The sequence below is a fragment of the Scatophagus argus genome, chromosome 7, assembly GCF_020382885.2.
Source record: "Scatophagus argus isolate fScaArg1 chromosome 7, fScaArg1.pri, whole genome shotgun sequence".
In the NCBI taxonomy this organism is placed as follows: domain Eukaryota; kingdom Metazoa; phylum Chordata; class Actinopteri; family Scatophagidae; genus Scatophagus; species Scatophagus argus.
The window spans coordinates 14,928,469-14,947,549 of NC_058499.1; the positions used below are offsets into that span (position 1 = coordinate 14,928,469).

General features: G+C 39.8%; 2 protein-coding genes across 4 annotated transcripts; one reads left to right on the plus strand and one right to left on the minus strand.

Moving 5' to 3' along the window:
* Positions 1-952: 952 nt before the first annotated feature.
* On the plus strand, positions 953-7,124 carry LOC124062082 (kelch domain-containing protein 10-like). Of its 2 annotated transcripts, none has more exons than XM_046394578.1 (10): positions 953-1,235; positions 1,954-2,046; positions 2,309-2,530; positions 3,141-3,295; positions 3,420-3,568; positions 3,668-3,752; positions 3,825-3,891; positions 3,984-4,031; positions 4,110-4,249; positions 4,673-4,809. In XM_046394578.1, the coding sequence occupies exons 1-10, from the start codon at positions 1,151-1,153 to the stop codon at positions 4,682-4,684; spliced, it is 1,056 nt and encodes a 351-aa protein (XP_046250534.1). In that variant the 5' UTR covers positions 953-1,150; the 3' UTR covers positions 4,685-4,809. The 2 variants fall into 2 exon arrangements, with proteins under 2 accessions (XP_046250534.1, XP_046250533.1); XM_046394577.1 differs by lacking the exon at positions 4,673-4,809 and adding an exon at positions 4,915-7,124 and having other exon boundaries at positions 954-1,235.
* On the minus strand, positions 6,726-16,763 carry LOC124062077 (putative cation exchanger C521.04c). 2 transcript variants are annotated; one of them, XM_046394561.1, is made up of 20 exons: positions 16,606-16,763; positions 14,690-14,851; positions 14,487-14,593; positions 14,271-14,379; positions 13,918-14,034; positions 13,777-13,838; positions 12,774-12,920; positions 12,438-12,629; positions 12,235-12,334; positions 11,990-12,131; positions 11,647-11,830; positions 11,331-11,430; positions 9,835-9,968; positions 9,686-9,717; positions 9,029-9,141; positions 8,758-8,903; positions 8,578-8,672; positions 8,420-8,498; positions 8,203-8,311; positions 6,726-7,667 (listed from the first exon to the last, which is right to left on the minus strand). In XM_046394561.1, exons 1-20 carry the CDS (start codon positions 16,673-16,675, stop codon positions 7,594-7,596), a joined length of 2,274 nt encoding a protein of 757 aa, XP_046250517.1. In that variant the 5' UTR covers positions 16,676-16,763; the 3' UTR covers positions 6,726-7,593. The 2 variants fall into 2 exon arrangements, with proteins under 2 accessions (XP_046250517.1, XP_046250518.1); XM_046394562.1 differs by lacking the exons at positions 13,777-13,838; positions 13,918-14,034; positions 14,271-14,379.
* Between the last annotated feature and the right edge of the window lie 2,318 nt (positions 16,764-19,081).

Consider the following 19,081-nt stretch of genomic DNA (forward strand, 5'->3'; position numbering starts at 1 on the left):
TCTTAAATGTTAAATATTAACATGATTGAATGTATACAGTAAAAGAAACACTTATGCTGTAAGGTGTTTATACTCTTATGTTGAACGTGTGAACTGCAGAGAATGAACACTGAATAGACAAACAAAAGAGCATGTTTAAGCCAATCTTTTCATGATCATTATTTGGCTTTCATACAGTCTATGTGAAAAAAGCCATAGCAGGTTGTCATGGGATTGGTCTGTTTGTTCTGTTTTGCTCCTTCAGCCTATCCCATTGGACTTGAAATCCAGATTACCACACGTCAGCAAATCAGCCCCCGAAGATCTGGGGTAAAGGTTGACTCTATGTTCAGTTGATCAAAAGGAGTCGGCCCAAATGCCCCTTTCTCTCAGAGTAACTAAATGGTTGTCCATTGTTTAAGCTGTACAGTAAATTTTTGTTCATATCTTGCAAACAAATGAATCTGTAAATAGACAAATAAGAGAGCCATAAAATCAATCAGTGATAATAAGTTAATCGTTTGTGTGAATTTTTCTGTCACAAATCACAAACATTCATTGGTTTCAGCTTCTTATTTGTGGGAATTTGTTTCTCTTTGTATTATAGTCTTATACTGTTAACTGGACAAAAACAAAAAAAAGCAATTTGAAGATGGCACCTTAGGCTCGGGAGATTGTGACAGGTATTTTCACTATTTTCTGATATTTTCAAGCAAAATAATTTGTAAAATCATCGATAATGAAAGAAATATTTTTATATTTCTATTATAATTTTTTTTCGAGCAATCTATGACTTCTAGTCAGGAAGCAAGCGAATGATTTGTATACTTATTAACCACATACACCATGTAAAGCCTTTTACCTGTTCTTTACACGGCGTGCCAAACACTTAGGGCCACTGCAGGTTTTTTATACCTACAAACACCTCCATGTGGCTTTTGAAAGGGACGTGAAGGGCCCCCCTCCTCTGATTGGTCAAATCAGGCCAGCTGGCAGTGACGCTGCGGGTAGCAGCAGGTGTGGACGGTCAGTACAGCGTTTCTTTATTTTGGTGGGTTCGCCGGAGCTCGCAGTCTCATGCCACCACGTTCTTGGTCAAACGTGGTCACACTGAAGCCGGTCCTTTTCCAGGTCTGGGAGTGAACCCCGTCTTTTGTGGTTCCCTGTCGAGATGTCTTCGGCCGAACGTGACGGAACCCTCAGTCAACTCAACAAGTTTGAGAAACTGTCGTGGAGGCCCTTCATCCGCGACTCAGGTTTGTAAACAGCAGAGAGCAAGCGGCCTAATGCAATCGTCAGTGCAAAGCGTGGACCAAAGGTAGGTGTAGGTGACGAGGCTCATTGTTGATTATGGCTTTGTGTGCAGCAGGATGCTCATTTGAACTAGCGGTATGGTGTATCACCGCTGCGGCACACAGGCCAAAGCTAGCTAACGCTGCTACGGAAGCCATTGGGATTAATGGGTGAATTAACACCCATGAGGCACCTACAACGCAACTGTAATTGTTCTTGCCTCTGAAAAGGATTCTCATATGAGTGACTGATGGAAAGAGAGAGGAGACGAGCATTAGCTTAGCATGCAGGGGGCACAACTGTTAGCCTAACGTTAGCGTCACCTCACTGACAATTTAGAAAACAACTGAAAACAACAGAAAGTTCATCAAAGTATGTATGTTCAATGTGTCTAACGACCTGCAAGTCCACAAGACAAAATGATGTTTAGTGTAACCATTAACACGCATACATTCCTGCAAGGTTGAAGCTGGACAAAAGACAAAAAGCAATCAACATTCACTCCCGACTAGTGACAACAATCACTCTTAATGGCAACTACTAGTTCTGGTGATAATTATTTTAACCAGAGGCTCTCCAAGAGTATTCATTTTTCTTTAATTATATATATTATAGCTAATTATACACGTTTCTGTGTCTCTCTTTCTGTATTTCTCCACTTGTACGGTGGCTGACTGACAGGCTCCAAGAAGCGAGCACGGTGGCTTCAGGCTCGGCGCATCTTCTCCCCTTCCTGCCCCAACCTTCGGATACCCAACAGGTTCCTGAGAGAAGGTGCTGAATGAACAGGATCTCCTCATCAGACCGATTTGCTTCGGAGAAGGAGAACAGTGTCAATACTGTATAGGTGTAATGTTGTGAAACTCGCCAAGTGCTGTCTCTTTCACTTTCAGTATTTGTATGTAAAGAAACTAGCCATACGTTTAGCAAGGACATGTCTCACATCCTGTTGTCTCGTATTTACAACGTAAAGATGTTCTTTGCTCACATCACCTCCATGTCCTTTTCTGATAAGACTGTCTTGAACATCGCACAGGACACTGTGTACCCCCTGCCCGGAGTGGACACCGCTGTGTTGCGGACAGCGCCAACTTGTATGTGTTTGGAGGCTACAATCCAGACTTTGAGGAGGCAGGCGGCTCAGAGAATGAAGACTACCCTCTTTTCAGGGAGCTTTGGCGGTTTCACTTTGCCACAGCCACTTGGCAGCAGGTCCGCACAGAGGGTTACATGCCCACAGAGCTGGCCTCTATGTCAGGTAAGGGCCGATGTGCCGCCGTCAGAATTACGCCTGCTTTACACACCCGGCTGTTCTCATTTAGAACCAGCTACTGGTGATATATTGAAAGGTGCCCCATTTACCACTAGTGAGACTTTAGAGTGATGTTTGTATAAGTGAGTCCCCATTTTGTTTGCTCTTATTAGTGTCACACCATCCCACTGATCTACAGGTGGCAGCAATGTGCCAAGACGCACTGCAAAATTTCAACAAAGGCTCATTTCTATGTTTTTCGGTGTTATTGCCGTCAGCTGTTGATGCTCATTACCACCCTGTGCAGGCTCCAAAAGCTGAATTGCGTCACATCATCATCATGTGCATGCTGGTAGACTGTGAGCCGCAAACAACACGGGGGCCCATTGATTGGAACATTGCTCTGTTGTGGATAAAGGGATCCAGAATTAATAAGAAGACATTTAAAACAGATTTTTTTTTATTCTTTCCAATTTACTGCATTTTTTGAAACTGCACCTGCAAACTTCAGGCGGTGGAATGCTCGAGTATGTAGCTTTGAGCAAACCTCATCAGACATACTAATCAAGATATTAAACTGTGGTAGAGACGGACTTTTGTTGTCTCTCCCTCTCAGCTGTTTTACATGGAAGCAACCTGCTTGTGTTTGGTGGCACTGGGATTCCATTTGGTGAAAACAATGGGAATGACGTCCATGTTTGCAATGTTCAGTACAAACGATGGAACCTACTGAACTGCAGAGGGAAGAAACCCAACAAGATCTACGGACAGGTAACAGTAATTGTCTCCATATTGCTGATTTATTGAAACTCCGTTAATTGTTCACAACTCTATGACAACCGTATGTGACCGTGTATTCCATCAACAAACGTTTACCAGCATTCTCCATTTCCAGGCAATGATCATCGTAAACGGTTACCTCTATGTGTTTGGAGGGACAACAGGCTACCTTTACAGTACTGACCTGCACAGGCTGGACCTGACCACCAGAGAGTGGACCCACCTCAAACCCAACAATGCACCCTCAGATCTACCCGAAGAGAGGTCAGAAAGCCGTTTTTACATGTACAGATTGCGTGACCTATAGTGGATCCCCAGAATAGTAATTAAAATAGACTGAAAATGAATGCATTGATTTTACAGGTACAGACATGAACTAGCTCATGATGGACGGAGAATATACATTTTTGGAGGTGGGACCTCCTGGACGTCGTATCCCCTGGACAAGGTGAGACGAACAAACATACAGATGAGTGTTACTCCCGAATTTTCTCTATTTAATACTATTTGTCTTCATCAGGTTCACGCATATAACTTGGAGACAAATTACTGGGAGGAAATAGTCACCAAACCTCATGAAAAAATAGGTGTGTGTGTTTATATATATTTTTTAATTGAAAATACAAATAAATACATAACAATAGAGCACATTTTGAAGTGATTATCATTATCATGACAGGATATCCTGCTGCCCGCCGGTGTCACAGCTGTGTGCAGGTCAGACATGGTAAGGAGTATTTCACAGTTGAACACACCTGTCGGAATTTCCTTTTCTAATCCTATCTCCATCTGTTTCTACCTCCAGAGGTGTTTATATGTGGGGGATATAATGGAGAGCTGATCCTGTCTGACCTGTGGAAGATCAACCTGCAGACTTTTCAGTGGACCAAACTGCCTGCCGTCATGCCAGAACCAGCTTATTTTCACTGTGCTGCAGTCACTCCGGTGAGTTAAACATTTGTAACTGAGTGGAAGCATAAAGTAGCATAAAATTGAAATACTCATAGAAAGCAATATATTGCACCCTGTTACATTCCGTCACAGGTTATTCTAAATTTTGACACTAAGATTTTAATTTTTAATCCAAATTTATGTTGCTAACAAATATTTATTTTCTGTTTTCTCTTTATTGGCATCCATGAGTAAAAATTACCTGTCGATTCCCTATTAAACATCATTAACACGTGTCTGCATCTTACTTGGTTAACAGATTTCTCTTCTGTGCTGGGTGAGAAAAGAAATCTATATGGATGCAGATTTCAGTTTCATTTGCTTTAGGGCTGCAGTGAATCAATATTTTTTATCTTCTGTTAATATTCCAATTTATTTTTTCTATTATCTGATTAGTAGTTTAATCTAAAATGTCAGAGCCCAGTGTGACCTCTTCAGATGTCTGGTTTTGGTCAACCAACAACTCAGAACTCACAGATGTTCCGTTTACAATGAAATACTGCAAGATCGGACATCGGCAAAACTGAAACCAGACAATATTTGTGGGTTTGCTTAACAAAAAAAAAAAAAAAAATTGTTAACAAAAAATTGTGTTAACAATTTAATGTCAATCTACTAAATGTTGCAGCTCTTAATTTCTTCACCCGTTGCTCTTTCAGGCTGGCTGTATGTATGTCCATGGCGGTGTTGTCAACATGTCTGGGAATAGAAGGACTGGCTCTTTGTACAAAGTGTGGCTGGTGGTGCCCAGTCTGTTGGAAATGACCTGGGAGAAACTGCTGAAAACTTTCCCTCACATAGCCCAGCTGTCCAACCTTCAGCTGCTTAGCCTGGGACTGACGCACACACTAATTCAGCGGCTCAAATAGACGCAGATACAGAGACTGAAGGAAGCGGTATGTCATGCAACAGCACTGACTCTTAATTTGCTGACAACTTGGCAAAAAAACCTCTGGAAAGGACAAAGATAAGTCTGATGTCACATGGTTATGAAACAACTTTGAATGCCTTTTAACTGTAGTCTTATGTATAGTGCAGTATGCAGTGTTTAGCATTTCTCTGTATGTGAATGTGTCAGAGCTGAGTTTTCACACATCCATCAGAAGCCATGCATCCACCAAAATCACTGTAGTATGCCGATTTCTTCTTCCTCCTGCTTCTGTCTTCTTTGATCCACTTCAATGCTCCACATTTTAAATTTTTTTAAACCACATATCACTGTCAGAAATTTGGGCAGCATGTGCATGAATAGTTAAGTGTTCCAAAGACCACTACTTCAAAGGCAAATGAATGCTGCTTCTGCTAGAGATCAGCTTGTTTCACTGTAGCTGAAGTGACAACAAGTTGCTCACTGCTGTCGTCTTTGACACAAGCTCAAGTCAGCTGCAGCTGCGCCCACTGTGACATAGGTTAGATCAGAAATGACTGTCAAATAATGCTGGTGTCATGCAGCTGATAAAGCATGGCCACGTTTTACTGCGATACCTTTTAACTGTCTAATTAAGTCGAAGGAATTTTGTTTTAGCCTCAAAGACTTTCTGATTGCATGCTGATATGGAGCTGTGATTGTAAGTCAGCCGCTGAAGATGAAAAATGTTCCCCTCACATGGCATCACTGTGACTCTTCTTGTGCCTCTTTGATTATTCTTCCTCTTTTCTGGAAAAATGACAAGTAAGACATGAATTTACACCCCCTGTAGCTCCACAGTGATCCTTGAGCCTTTTTTTTAATTTCCTCGTTTGGTGCCTTCTGAATTTCCGCCATATCACGCACATTTTTTTATATTTCTCTAAACCAGTCTATTTAAGATTTTCATTTGTTCATTTTTCTCTGAATTGTGTACGTGAAGCCTTTTTTCCCCATGAGGTTTGCCTGGTGCTTTCCACATGAGCCTTTTGTTGCTGATCCTTCCTGCTCATGATAAAGCAGATGAGATTTTTCTTTAACTTGAAGCCACAGAGACAGTTTGTACCTATTTATTTTGACCACTGTGCTGCTATTTTATTTTATTACAAAACCTTTAGCTGTAGCACAAAATGATGTTATCACTTGCAGTGGCTTTTCAGTTCCCACTTTATGCCTAAACTTCATTTAACATTTTGTACTATAATATAGGTCATCTTATTATGATTACATTTTTTTTTTAAACTTTTGCTCTTGTTTTTTACTCGAGAAAAGCTGTGGTACTTTGAAAAATAAGTGGTGTGGGACATTTGTAATTGGTAAATAAGGCAGGGTATGTAAGAGGTACTCAGGATGTTAAATACTGTGATCAGATGCAGTTTTTAGAGCTCTGCAGACATTTGCCAAAATGTTAAAAGACTGAAACCACAGTTAGGTACACTGCAATGACTTTGATGAAACAATTTTTATTGCGATTGCTGTGGACTGTAAAGCTTAAATACTGTAATAACACTCCCAGCTTGTTCCGAGACACGTGTTTGCTTTTTTTCTTTTTTGGGGGGGGGGGGGTCAACCTCTTCTGAACATGGAGCATCTGCAGCATTTTGTTGTGTATCATAATAATGCCCATTTTCACATCCAAGACTCCACCTCTCTTCCTTTTTGTTACGATTGATATGTTATGACCTTATTTATATCTTACTGCTTCAGTACACACTCAGACTTGTTAAACGTGCGGCCTTGCTTACGATGAAGACGTTTATTGTATATTTGCATCATCTTTTTGATGTTGAACTATATGATATGAACTATTTTGCATGTCAGTATGGTGTGCATGTCACTTTACATGATCTCTTGGCATAAAAGGTGAATTCCTCTTCCAGGGCTGTTATGGCTGTAATGTAAATTCTGTTTTGTAATTCTTGTCTGTACAAATAATAAAAACACAGGCAGCCACTTTTTCAATATGTTCTATTGACAGATTATTGCTCTTGCCAAGCACAGCCAGTCATGCCACATTTTTCAAATATATGATACCAGTTCATTTAAAAATAATGTTACTTTTTCTATTAACTGACAATGTGTACCATTTTAAAAGTACACAAAATGCATTGAAACAGTACCTTAAACAAAATACCGTCAGTGTAGATTTGTATTTCACCACATACAACATTCATACACTAAGGTCAGATATGTTAGCTTACAAACTGTACATTTTATGGTGGTGGGTGCACCTACCTGAGATTAAAATTTTCTAGTCATTCACATAACTTATTAAACAACATAAACAAAATAAAGGCCCATGTTAGGATTCACATATGAGCATTACATCCTGATCCTGTCAGGATAGAATCTCATCAACAGGGAGGTTTTAAATTTGAACATTATTAAGAGTCCTCCATATTTTAACCCTGGGTTGAAAAGTGTCCCACAGTCAGCAGCCTGCTGGAGATGGAGCATAGTAATACAGAGCCAGAAGAATAAGATAGACAACCACCAGTGCTGTGCCTGAGAAGATAAACAAGACAGAAAATAACACTGAATTTAAGATTCACATGTCAGGTTGAAGTGATACTTTCAAGTGGAGTAAACTACCACCTTTACATCCTTATCACAATGTCCTAATTTAATGATCATATGTGTCCAGTCATTCTCCAGCACAGCATGTTTTATGTAATGCTCTCAAATATATGCAGCTATTTTTACAACAGTTCTTGCTTGCTATGCAGTAACAACGTTGACGAAAACTGTTAAGAAAACCAAACATTAACTGTGATGAATAAACAGAATAGAAAATATCGGGGATTCAATCAAAAAACTTTTGGAGAGCTTGAAAATGCTCAGCAGTAATACAAATCATATGCAAACAGTAATTAATGAGCTATGGTCTTCTATATTTAACACATGAACAGATAAGGATTGGTTGACCAAAGGTTTCTGGGTGATTTAAAAGACAACATAATATTAAGAAGAGGTCATTTCACTTCATTTAAATGCGCAGTCTCTAATAAAGGGCGGTTTCAGTTCACTATAAAAAACCTACCCTGAAAATAATCTGACTTTCCATCCATGAAGATGTAGTTGACAAGAATGACACTGAAGATACTGGCCCACAGGTGCAGGTCACTGAATAACAGCACAAATCCCACATCCTATCCAGAACAGAGATGGTGTTTGATTACAGAGACTATAAAACAGCAAACATTTGGTCTTGAATGAATGAATGAATCTGTACTCAAAATTAAGAAAGGGTGTCTTACATAGAAGGCATTAAATAAGACCAGAACTGGTATCTGGAGCATGCAGACCTGAACAGCAATACAGATTCCCACCTCTAAGCTGGGGAAAAAAAGACAAATCATTTAGAATACAGATACCGCTTCTTCTGTAGTACCTGTTCAATGAAGACGGGATTTACCTGAGACTGATGTTGTTTTGGAGAGCAAACTGGATCCCATTGACAATCTCTGGGATCTCAGGAACCATAGCGAGGACTGTCACCCCAATGAAATACTGAAGAAAGAAATACAGACGTCAACACAGCCAGAGGAAACCGAACATATAAACACTGCCTGAGCATGCTCACGTCTGTCCTGACCTGAGACATGTTGGGCTGGCTTAGTATGGGCTGGATGTTCTCGGTGACAAGATCGGCACAAGCAGATGTGAGCACAGTGGCCATGATGAGGATGACCAGAGACCTCCACCGAGACCAGTGGACCACTGCCCCATGGTGGCCAGTCACTGCACAGACAAAGACATTAATGAGTGGTATGGTTAGAGCATTAGACAACTGTGTTTTAGTATAATAACACAAGATGCAATTTTGTGTCATCTATTAACTGTGATTCATGACAGGGAGAACATACCCTGTCCCTCTCCAACATGGATGTCATAAATGTGGGAGTGCGTCTTCAGTGTGAATATCAAACCAATGATGTAGGCAACTGGCAACAGGGCAGACACTGTGTACACCAGAGGCCTGATGACAAGAGGACACACAACAAACAAGTGCGAAGAAAAATAAAGAGGGCGTGATAGCTTACTGGATTCTTTCAGTAACTCAAAAGACCATATAGTGACTTAGCAGGTTTTAACTCTGGTCTTTTATAACTTACATCAGTGCAAACCACTTTCCACAGCATCGACTAGTTTTAGATTTATCTCCTTCCTTTTGGCTGTGTTTCACTTCTCGTGGACTGTACAGTCCACTGATAAAAACTAACCCAAGAAGCAGACATTGTGGAGACAGTAACGTTAACTCGAGGCACTGGCATGGCAGAGCTTCCAAGAGGTTTACAAGGAAAGTTTTCAAATGAACCTCTGCTCATAGCATAGTGGCAACAGAAATAAAGAAACACAGGTAGCTATTCCATCAATACATCACATTATCTCAAACAAGTTCACATTTCTGACATGGCTCCACGCCTGCAATCCAGGGCCAAACCATGCAAAGCCACCAGTACAGTCCTTTAATTCCTTTATATTACTCAGTAGATAAATGAAATAAACGTATAATTTCTTACTCAACATGGTTGTGAAACAATGTGCCATTGTGCTGTTGAGAGAAAAAAAAATCACATTAAACAAATTCACTGTCTATGTTATATAATGTTTGTTATAATATGCTTGTTAGTACAAGGTTTGGCTGTTGCTCCCGGCTAATGATGCTGACCAGATCGTAGTGGCAGTTGTGGCAGACGAACGGCCCGCTGCTGTTACTTGTGCTGTTTCCTCCAGTGGAGTTAGTGCAGGCCTCACACACCAGATTTCCATAAGCCTTGGAGAACAGCGTGGGTGCAAACACACCTGCCATTGACAGTCAGATGAATTAGTGTATTACATTTTGGTAATGCTTTATTTTGAAGTTGATTTCCACTTTGTCAGACTGAAACAGAATTTAACAATAACAAAAGCTTTTATGGCCAGAGATGTTGATGTCATGAGCATGGTCAAGCCCTGTTATGTCAGAATGGCATTGAATGTTTGAATTATCTCTTATTTATTGGTAAAATATCTCTGAACATTACTTCTCTCGTGTCAAGAAAAGATTCATGTTAAGCCCAGTTCATGAACACAGTATTTTGCAAGAGATATTAAGTTAAGACTTCTTAATTAAAACGTTCTTTTTATAATACATTACTCAATATACACTAGAGATTAATAAGATTCAATTATATAAATTTTTTACAGTTCATTTTAGCTAGAAGGTTGTGCACAGCCTGCTGCTGTATATAATGATCTCTGTCAGATGAGCATAACAGTCTTCATGGCAACTTATATACTATATTATATAATATCAATATGAAATAATATCAAGGTGAAATGGCGTTAAGGAATGCAGGTAGTGTGGTTTTATTGTGCATAGATAGATAGATAGATAGATATACTTTATTGATCCCAGGCTGGGAAATTGCAGTGCATCAGCAGCAATACACACAACAAGCTAAACAAAATGTTAAAAATAGCATAATAAAAAGTGGCATATATAAAATATATACAATTACAATATATATAAAAAGTATATATACAACAGTAAACAGTGTAATGTAGTGCAAAATAAAGTAGAGGTAGAGTGTAAGGTGCCAGTAGAATGTAATGCATTTGATCATCTTAATAACTACAATAAAATAACATAAAGTATATAAAATATAAATAATACAAAAAGACAAGTATAAACAACATGTTTGCATTTGGAGGTTTAAATTGCTGCTGCTGACTGAATACCTTCTCCCAGTGAGGAAACAGCATCTAACTAAATGTGAAAGGATGAGTTTGTGAGTAAATCAGGAACCAGAATCATGCCGTGGTACCCTTCCTCCCTCAGGCAAACGCCACAGAACTCACTGCTCCAGGATCAGCATGCTCAAGAACAGCTTCTTCCTTTCTACTGTCACTCGCACCTGAACTCTGCTGCATGAGGATTGTCTCTGCCTCACTGACTGCCGGCTCCTACTTACTACTGTCATACACTGCACATACTCTTACCTTTACTATGTGCTCTACTACTGTCCATAATGGACATATCTGATCTATACTGTAGTCACATCATTCTTATTCTTTATGTAAAAAAACACTTCTGAAATCACCATTTGTGTCGGACACTTTGAAAACTGTTAATACTGTTAATTTACGGCATATAGCTAATCTCATATGTATTGTCTTACTTGCCTCCTACAGAGATGAAAAGCAACCCAGAGCTCACTCCTGTAGAGCGACTGTTGAACGTTTGCTCACTGTGTCTCAGCCCTCCGATTATCATGCAGATGCCCTGAGAAAAAGACAAGGAGCCTTATTCAAACTGCACACGCTGTATTACTGTCATGTATTTGAACATGACTTTGGTCTCCATTGTGATGCATCTGATTCACTGATTTAATTTAATTCCTCACTGAGTATATAAACTAAAATTAAGTGCTCTAATTTCGAATGTCTGGATTTATGTTAAAAAGCTGTAAAATTTCACGTAAATAAAGATTTGGCTCACCGGGATGAAGAGGATGCATCCGAGCAGTGTGCCAGTCAGCGCTGCTTTAACAACCTCCTGCAGACACGAATTGGCTGCGTGGTGGCCTTTGAGCAGGGCTGTGATGTAAAATGTCAACTCTGTGATGGAGCCGAAGCTGGCGTTTACCACTGCTCCCACAGCAAAGTTACTCTGGGCTGAGATACTGCATGTGCGAGTATGACAGACAGTTAACATCAGAAGCACATAGTAAGAAAATTTGCAAATCATTTTTCAGTACAGTCATCATCATCATCATCAATTTCTTTTTTTTTAACCTAAAATAACTGAACAAGTGTGTTTTAAAATGATGAAAACAACTCACCTGGCAATTCCCATACCTATATAATAAGACAGAGGTATGATGGAGCCGATTGCTATGGCAAACTTGACGTCAGAGCTGGCGTACTGGTTTTCTCTGTCAATATATCCAACTACCAATGCAATTATTACTAGAGGGAGGAGGTCTGAGAGGGGGGTCAAAGATGATAGCAGGTCTTCATATGACAGACACACACACACACACACACACATATACACACATATTTCCATATTACTGGCAAAGGATACTGACAGCAAACACATTGATCCCATCAACAGTGTACTTGTAGTAGTACCAGTTTACAGCATGGTAGCAGCACAGCAGTGCCCTGGTCTCATAGCCTTGACGCTAAGGGTCAAATAGAAAAACATAAAGTTAGCATAAAACCAACACATAACAATTTCTCCAGGTTTATGTGCTGTGGATGATAAATATGAAATCTCCCCCTTGCCTTCCTCTGTGAGCAGGTGGAGACAGATACGTCCTCAGGAGCCAAGAGAAGAATGGCAGCCATGGTCCGTGCATTCATCTTAGAAACAGGGATGGTGAAGACCAAGATCCAGGCCAAGAAGCAAGCCAGGGAATGGATGACCACCAAAGGAGGGTATCCGATCAGCAGCCAGACGTAGGTGGAGAAACGATGCTACACAAAAACAAAACACCAAACAGACCAATATCCTATGATTGTTTTTCCATGAAGCAGAAATTAATTAGTCATATGCATATAAAATGTATGATAAGGTGCTCATGTGTTGTCTATATGCATATTTAAGGTGTGGAAAGTTACCCAGTATGGAGTGCACAGAGGTCGTCCTGGCAGCTCTGGGAGTGGCACCTCTGTGGGTGAAGGCAGCAGAACTGGTGAAGTATCTTCCTCTATGTTACACTCACAGTCTGGCGCTTGCTCACAACATCTCCTCAATGTATTTCCAATCTGGAGAAACACAACCAGAGGTGGTGCCAACTTTTAATATTTAATCCAATGTTAAGACAGGTACATTTAGACCTGTAAATAACAAGTATTTTATAAGTGATCCATGTAATATTCTTTCAAATCATTAATTGTTTAATCACAATCACAATTTTCCCGAGCTAAGGCGGAGTCTTCACATTCCATGATTTCTTTGACAAACAGGTAAAACCACAGATATGTTATGTATAGTGCTAAACATTAAAGAAAAGCAGTGCAAATCTTCACATTTAAGAAACAGGAGTTCATAGGTAATTCGCATTTCGACATCAAATTTGTTGTCAAAATGGAAAGAAAAGGAAATAAAATACAAGAGATTAAATAAAAGATACAAAAAGAAATTGAAATTTCACCCAAAAAAATTGTGTAAATATTTGTCAAAAGCGAAAGATTTTAAGGAATTTAGCATGGAATATGCAGTGATAGCTGGTTGTTTTAAAGATTATTGGGGTTATTACTGTGTGTGCTCAGTCTCTGCTGAGATGTTCAAAGCCAGAAACATATTATAACCACAATAACAATATTTCATGATATATTCCACAACAGCAGTATGAAAAAAGTTAGAAATTCCACTTATCTTGGGGAAAGAAAACACAACAGAAATTGATTTTAACCAGAGCAAAAAAAAAAAAAAAGCCCAACTGCACAACTGTGCTGATATTCAGTTAAAGCAAGACCTGTGCTTTCATGACCACAAGTCACTGAGAGAACACCAGGAAACTAACTAAGATTCACTCGCATCTTCCTCATTTCACTTAGTCAAAAAAGGAGAAGAGAAAGCAGAAGGAACATCCAAACCTCAACTGAACCCAAACAGTACCTCATGGACTGACTTGCCAAATGGCCACAGGAAGTACAACGACAACTTCCAGCAAAGTTTGCCTGAAGAGTGAAAGAAAAAATGAATGAGGACAATATTTGACCAATAAAAAATATGATCTCTGTTGACTGGTTGACTTACCATATGGTATACCAGTCACAGTGATGAACATAAGTAGGCCAACTAGGAAATGCGCCAAAGAAACCCACCAACCGAAGAGGAACACATACACTACATTTCCACATGTGATGAGCCGACCTGACAAATAGAAGAGAAAATCTTTAGTGAAGGTTTGACAAGATCTCCATCAGTCACAGTAACAATCTGTCTCCATGTAATTCATAGGTAAAGGATAATGTCGGTTTATCACAACTTTGTTTTCATTTTTAGATAACATTTCTCTCAGCAGTAATCTCTCAGTCACGTCTACAACAATAAGACCCAAGTTGTAATAAACCAGAATCATCCTTTAATACAAGCACTATAGGCTATACCTGAATGTGGTTTAATGGTGTTCAGATCAGAATAGAGCTCTTTCACAACCTCTGACCTGTCTTCAAACGGACGCTCTGTCACATGGCTCTTCCATTTTCTAAAACCAAACTGACACACACACACACACACACAGTTCGAGGGATAAACTGTCCTACCTTCTGTGCTGCACAAAAGACACTTTTGATTTACATAGGGAAACATTTTAGATTTCTTACTCTGTAGTTATTGACCAGTTTGTTGGCTTCCACTTCGTTCTCTGCTCGGATGGTTCTCTTGCTTTGGATCTCCACCAAGTTGTCATCGAAAGCGTAATGGTTCGGACCTAAAAACAAACAATGACAAACAACAAGAAAATTAAATGTTTCGAAACACATCAGCAATGCTGTTAGCAAATTGGTAGCTGGTACCCTGTACTCACATGTGTGTGTAGATATGCATTTTCTTGGGCACAGTGTAGGACATATAGACTGATGTGAAGATGGAGTGCCTGCTGAATTAAGTTGTTCACCTCCACACAGTCGGTCATGGAGCTCTTCATGATTAGGACCTCCTGCCTGAGGCTTAGGCTCCCATGGAGGATCTGCAACACCAGGTAAAAAGTAAGTAACAAAGCAGCTGATATATTGGTCAACATGATGAAAGAAATACAGGAAGTACAAAGTACAAAGACAGCCTCTAAGGAAACTAAATTACAGATCATATTGTTATAGTACCACTGTATCTGAACATGGGCCAGACAGTCACGTTTCATTATTTCATTATTTCTAGAAACCTCAGACAGACAGGCCTTTGTCTTGAGAACGCTGACCATGTATACTGCCTTGATGCTGGACCATGTTGTTACACACTGTATTTGCACTGTAGTCCTTTCTTTACAAAGCAGAGCACACAGACTGGGTCAAATTATTGTCTTATATACATTATAACTGCCCAGATTCACCTGTACTGACACAGCTGAATCCGTAAAATCTAAGGCTTCAGCAACTGAACTGAACTATCCACAAGGGACAAACTTTTGTGTGGATGTATACGCACATCTTAAGACATTTCACTACACTGTAAATGCAATCTTCTCCTTGGGGGCAAAAAGCTTGAATGTCTCTCTCTATTTATCTCTCAGCTGATTACTGCCTGTGACAACAGTCAGATTTGTTCTGTGGGGGTCAGATGAGGCCTGACTACAACAATAAGGGTAAGAAATGTCTTGGGTCAGTCATTCCATGATTGCCTCTCATAAGATACAGCCTTGATGAATGAATAAACACTAACATTGACACATAAACCACTGGCATCATGGGACAAGTCGGCACAATAATTGTGACTTCAAAATGGTGCCTTCACACACTTGGGAGAGCCTTGTTTTGTTTCCTCTTTCTGTTACTGAAATAAGATGAAACTTATGAGTGTGACTGTGCCTTGACAGAGAGGATTTTGCAGCATTAGTTTAATTCAGCACTGTCTTATTACCTAAACATGCATGAAAGTAAATCCAAATCCAAAGTAAATCCATGAATTCAGGAAATCATTCATGAACTTACATTCCTTCAAGATTTGGGTTTTAGTTTAGTTTTTGAACCTTTAGAATCAAATATGTTGCTGCTGTGGAGTGACAGAGAAAGACTGAATTTTGGCTGAAACAATTATTCCACTAATCAATGAGTTAATCAATCATCCTCTTTGATAACTGATTGACTGGTCATGCCATTTATAAAGCAAAAAATGTGAAAAAGTCCCCGGTTGCAGTTCATTGGTCTTTTTTTCTGTTTAATATAAATGTAAAACTAACAGGCTTATATTTGAGCTGTTGGTTGGTCAAAACAAACAATTTTAAGATAACACTTTGTACTCTGGAAAACTGTCATTGTCTATTTTTCACTACATCTTCTGACATTTTATACAAATAAATCCTAAAAAATAATAATGAAAGATTGCTCGATAATACAAAGAATCCGTTTTCGCATTCCTAGATTAGGTAGCTACCGTGTGTTTCATAGTGATTTGGGCACAAACAGAAACTGTGGCGAACTGTCGCGCACTCACACGGATTAACACACACACACACACACACACACACACACACACACAGAGGGGGCGGGGGGGACGTCTCTTCGTAATAAACGCAACGTGACTGTCCGATATAAAACAGCCCAAACTGACCGTCTTCATTGCGTTTATTATTCACATAGTTTAATGGTAAATTGTAGCTACTCTGTAGGCTGACCGACTTAAAATGGAGAATGTTCAGACACATTTACAGACACAATCGGCTTGCTGACATACAAATAAAGTTTCTTGAAAATTACCACGAGCTAAATATGAGCTCGAGCCGCTCACCTTGCGTGTGTTCAGCCGGCCTCCTTCTCCGGCTGGTCTTGTCTGGGCCCTGCGTGGACGACAGAGACATCTCCGCCGGTACAAACACCTGACTGTAAAATCTTATATCAGCAGAACTGATCCCCCAGCTGTCTAGTGCGAAGAGGACGCACCGATTCACGAGGAATTAAACTGCCTGGAATTGTGGGAAATGTAGGCCACCACGAGGGGACGCCCTAAAGTCGAACGTGCACTATGCTGTTAAAATTATAACAGGCTACAGAGGTGGAGGGAGTAAGCTAGTCAGATCATTTATACAAGTACAACCAGTAAGACTACAACGGAAACACTCAATGGGCTTGTTTCTAAATAGCAACAAAATATAAAAAGTAGTACACACTGTTTTAGATAATCGAATTTCTTAATGAATGCATTTATGTCTGAGCAGATTTTAAATTTAGTTGCATGTTAAGCTGATTTTCTAGTTTCCATATTGCTGCAATTTCTGTGTTTTAACAGTTATTTAACTATATCTTTTAACAAAAAAAATGTCCTTAGCACTGATTTAAGATATGCAATAGAGAACACAGATATGCATTTTACAGTCCAAAAACCTCCTGCAACCTTGATATCTTGATATCAAGCAGAATAGAAAAGTATGTTAGAAATACAGATCTCAAGCAGAGAAACTGTGGGTTTGTCTTGAAGCACACGATGAGATGCTCTGTTAAAAGATATGTCCCATTTCCTGAATGTATTTTAAGCCATGATGTCAGAATAGACGGAAAGCTGGCAGATGGAGGACGTGGACACAATACAAGATGCAGCTTGCACCTGGCAAACTGTACTTCGTGATGTTTTTCTCCGTGTCAAATCGCTTTATCGCTCTTAATCGATCATCAAGGCTATGTCTGAGGGTATAACTTGGTGATGGTGATTTATGCAGCGATTTTGGCGTGCACAGCCAGTGCTAGACCTAAAACAACTACGGAGATGTAAACACAAGTAGAGTATCAGTTCAGTTGGTACTACACCTTCCTTTCACAGAAATGACTCGGGTTTGCGTGTGTGACAAGACGTAAAGACTCATTGTCACGACACACACTCACACACACACACATTATCCAACAATGAAAAAACGTGAAAAAACGTTTTACGCAATAGAACGTTTTCTTTAAAAAAAAAAAAAAAAAAAAAAAAAAAAAAAATCGCATCACCAATGGTCACACGTTCGAGAAGATCAAAGACAGGATGACGTCTTTTAGAATGTGACGTAATAAAGTGGATTATCTCCTTTAAAAAGCTGTTACTTGGAGAATTTTAAGACCTGTTGGCGACCCATTTTATCAATCTAACAGGACAGCGCAATCCGCAACTGATTTATTAGTGGGCAGTCTATAGTGAACAAGATGGAAGTGATACCTGAGAGAGAGGACCTTTTTCAAGGAATTCATGAACTGGAAATGAGCTACAGATCTCATCATTGGAGGTTGAAGGATAAAGTACAGGAAGGAAATGAACTGTTGGGTGAGAAAACCAGACTGCAGGAATCCTTCCAGTCAAAAATAATGGCACTCCAGTTGGAGTTGAATGATTCGTGGGACAAGGAGACACATCTTACTCAAGAAGTTCAAACTTTAAAGAAAGAGCTCACAAAAAATCAAGACATTAGGGTACAGGTATCAAGTGATCTCCATGCCAAGATAATCAGTCTGCAGGAGTTGTTTCAGTCAGAGGTAAAAGCACTTCATTTGAAATTAAAAGATGCAAGGGATGAAAATACCAGGCTGCGTGAGTTGTCAGACAAGTTGGTCAGTGAAAATACAGATATTAAAGAAGAACTGGACCAGGTCTCCAATCTTCTGGTCAAGGAAGAAAATGTCAGGGAGGAAAATGACACTTCCATAAGAAAGCTGAAAGAGGAGAATTTGGGCTTGAGTGAAAGAAATAAAAAAATGACTGCTGAACTGGTCTGGCTTAAAAGTCTGAGTGAGAAACAACAGACTGTAAATGAAAATCTGAAAACAGCAGTGAATGAGCTACAGAAAAATGAGAAAACCCTGAATGACAGCCTCGCTGCTGAGAAGGTCCAAATAAAATCTCTCAGAGAGAAACACCACACAGAGGTTCAACATCTGAGGGAAGCGCTGCAGAGTCATCAGGATAACGAGAAGATTCTGATGAGGCAGATTAACAGTCTCACTGCTGAGGTGGCCCAACTGAAATGTCTGAATGAAGCAGACCAAGCAGAGATTCAAAAGTTGAGTACCACAGTGTGTGACCTTGAGAACTGGGCAGAGAAGGCTCAACAAGACCGCAGGGATAAAGATGAGTTAATAGAGATAGCAACTGCACTTGTAAGCCTGAACGAAACAACGCAGACAGAGAACAAACACCTCTTGGCATCAGTGCATGATCTGCAGGAGAGGGAAACAATAATAAATAAGACTCAGGAGAGTCTGACTGCTGAGGTGGCCCAACTGAAATGTTTGAATGA

Coding starts and splice junctions, on each gene's coding strand:
- LOC124062077 (XM_046394561.1), bottom strand. CDS start 16,675: ATGTCTCTGTCGTCCACGCAGGGCCCAGACAAGACCAGCCGGAGAAGG. Junction 11,831..11,989: donor ATAGGTATGGGAATTGCCAG/GTGAGTTGTTTT, acceptor TCGCACATGCAG/TATCTCAGCCCAGAGTAACT. Junction 7,668..8,202: donor AAAGTCAGATTATTTTCAGG/GTAGGTTTTTTA, acceptor TTATCTTCTCAG/GCACAGCACTGGTGGTTGTC.
- LOC124062082 (XM_046394577.1), top strand. CDS start 1,151: ATGTCTTCGGCCGAACGTGACGGAACCCTCAGTCAACTCAACAAGTTT. Junction 3,569..3,667: donor TCAGATCTACCCGAAGAGAG/GTCAGAAAGCCG, acceptor TTGATTTTACAG/GTACAGACATGAACTAGCTC. Junction 4,250..4,914: donor ACTGTGCTGCAGTCACTCCG/GTGAGTTAAACA, acceptor TTGCTCTTTCAG/GCTGGCTGTATGTATGTCCA.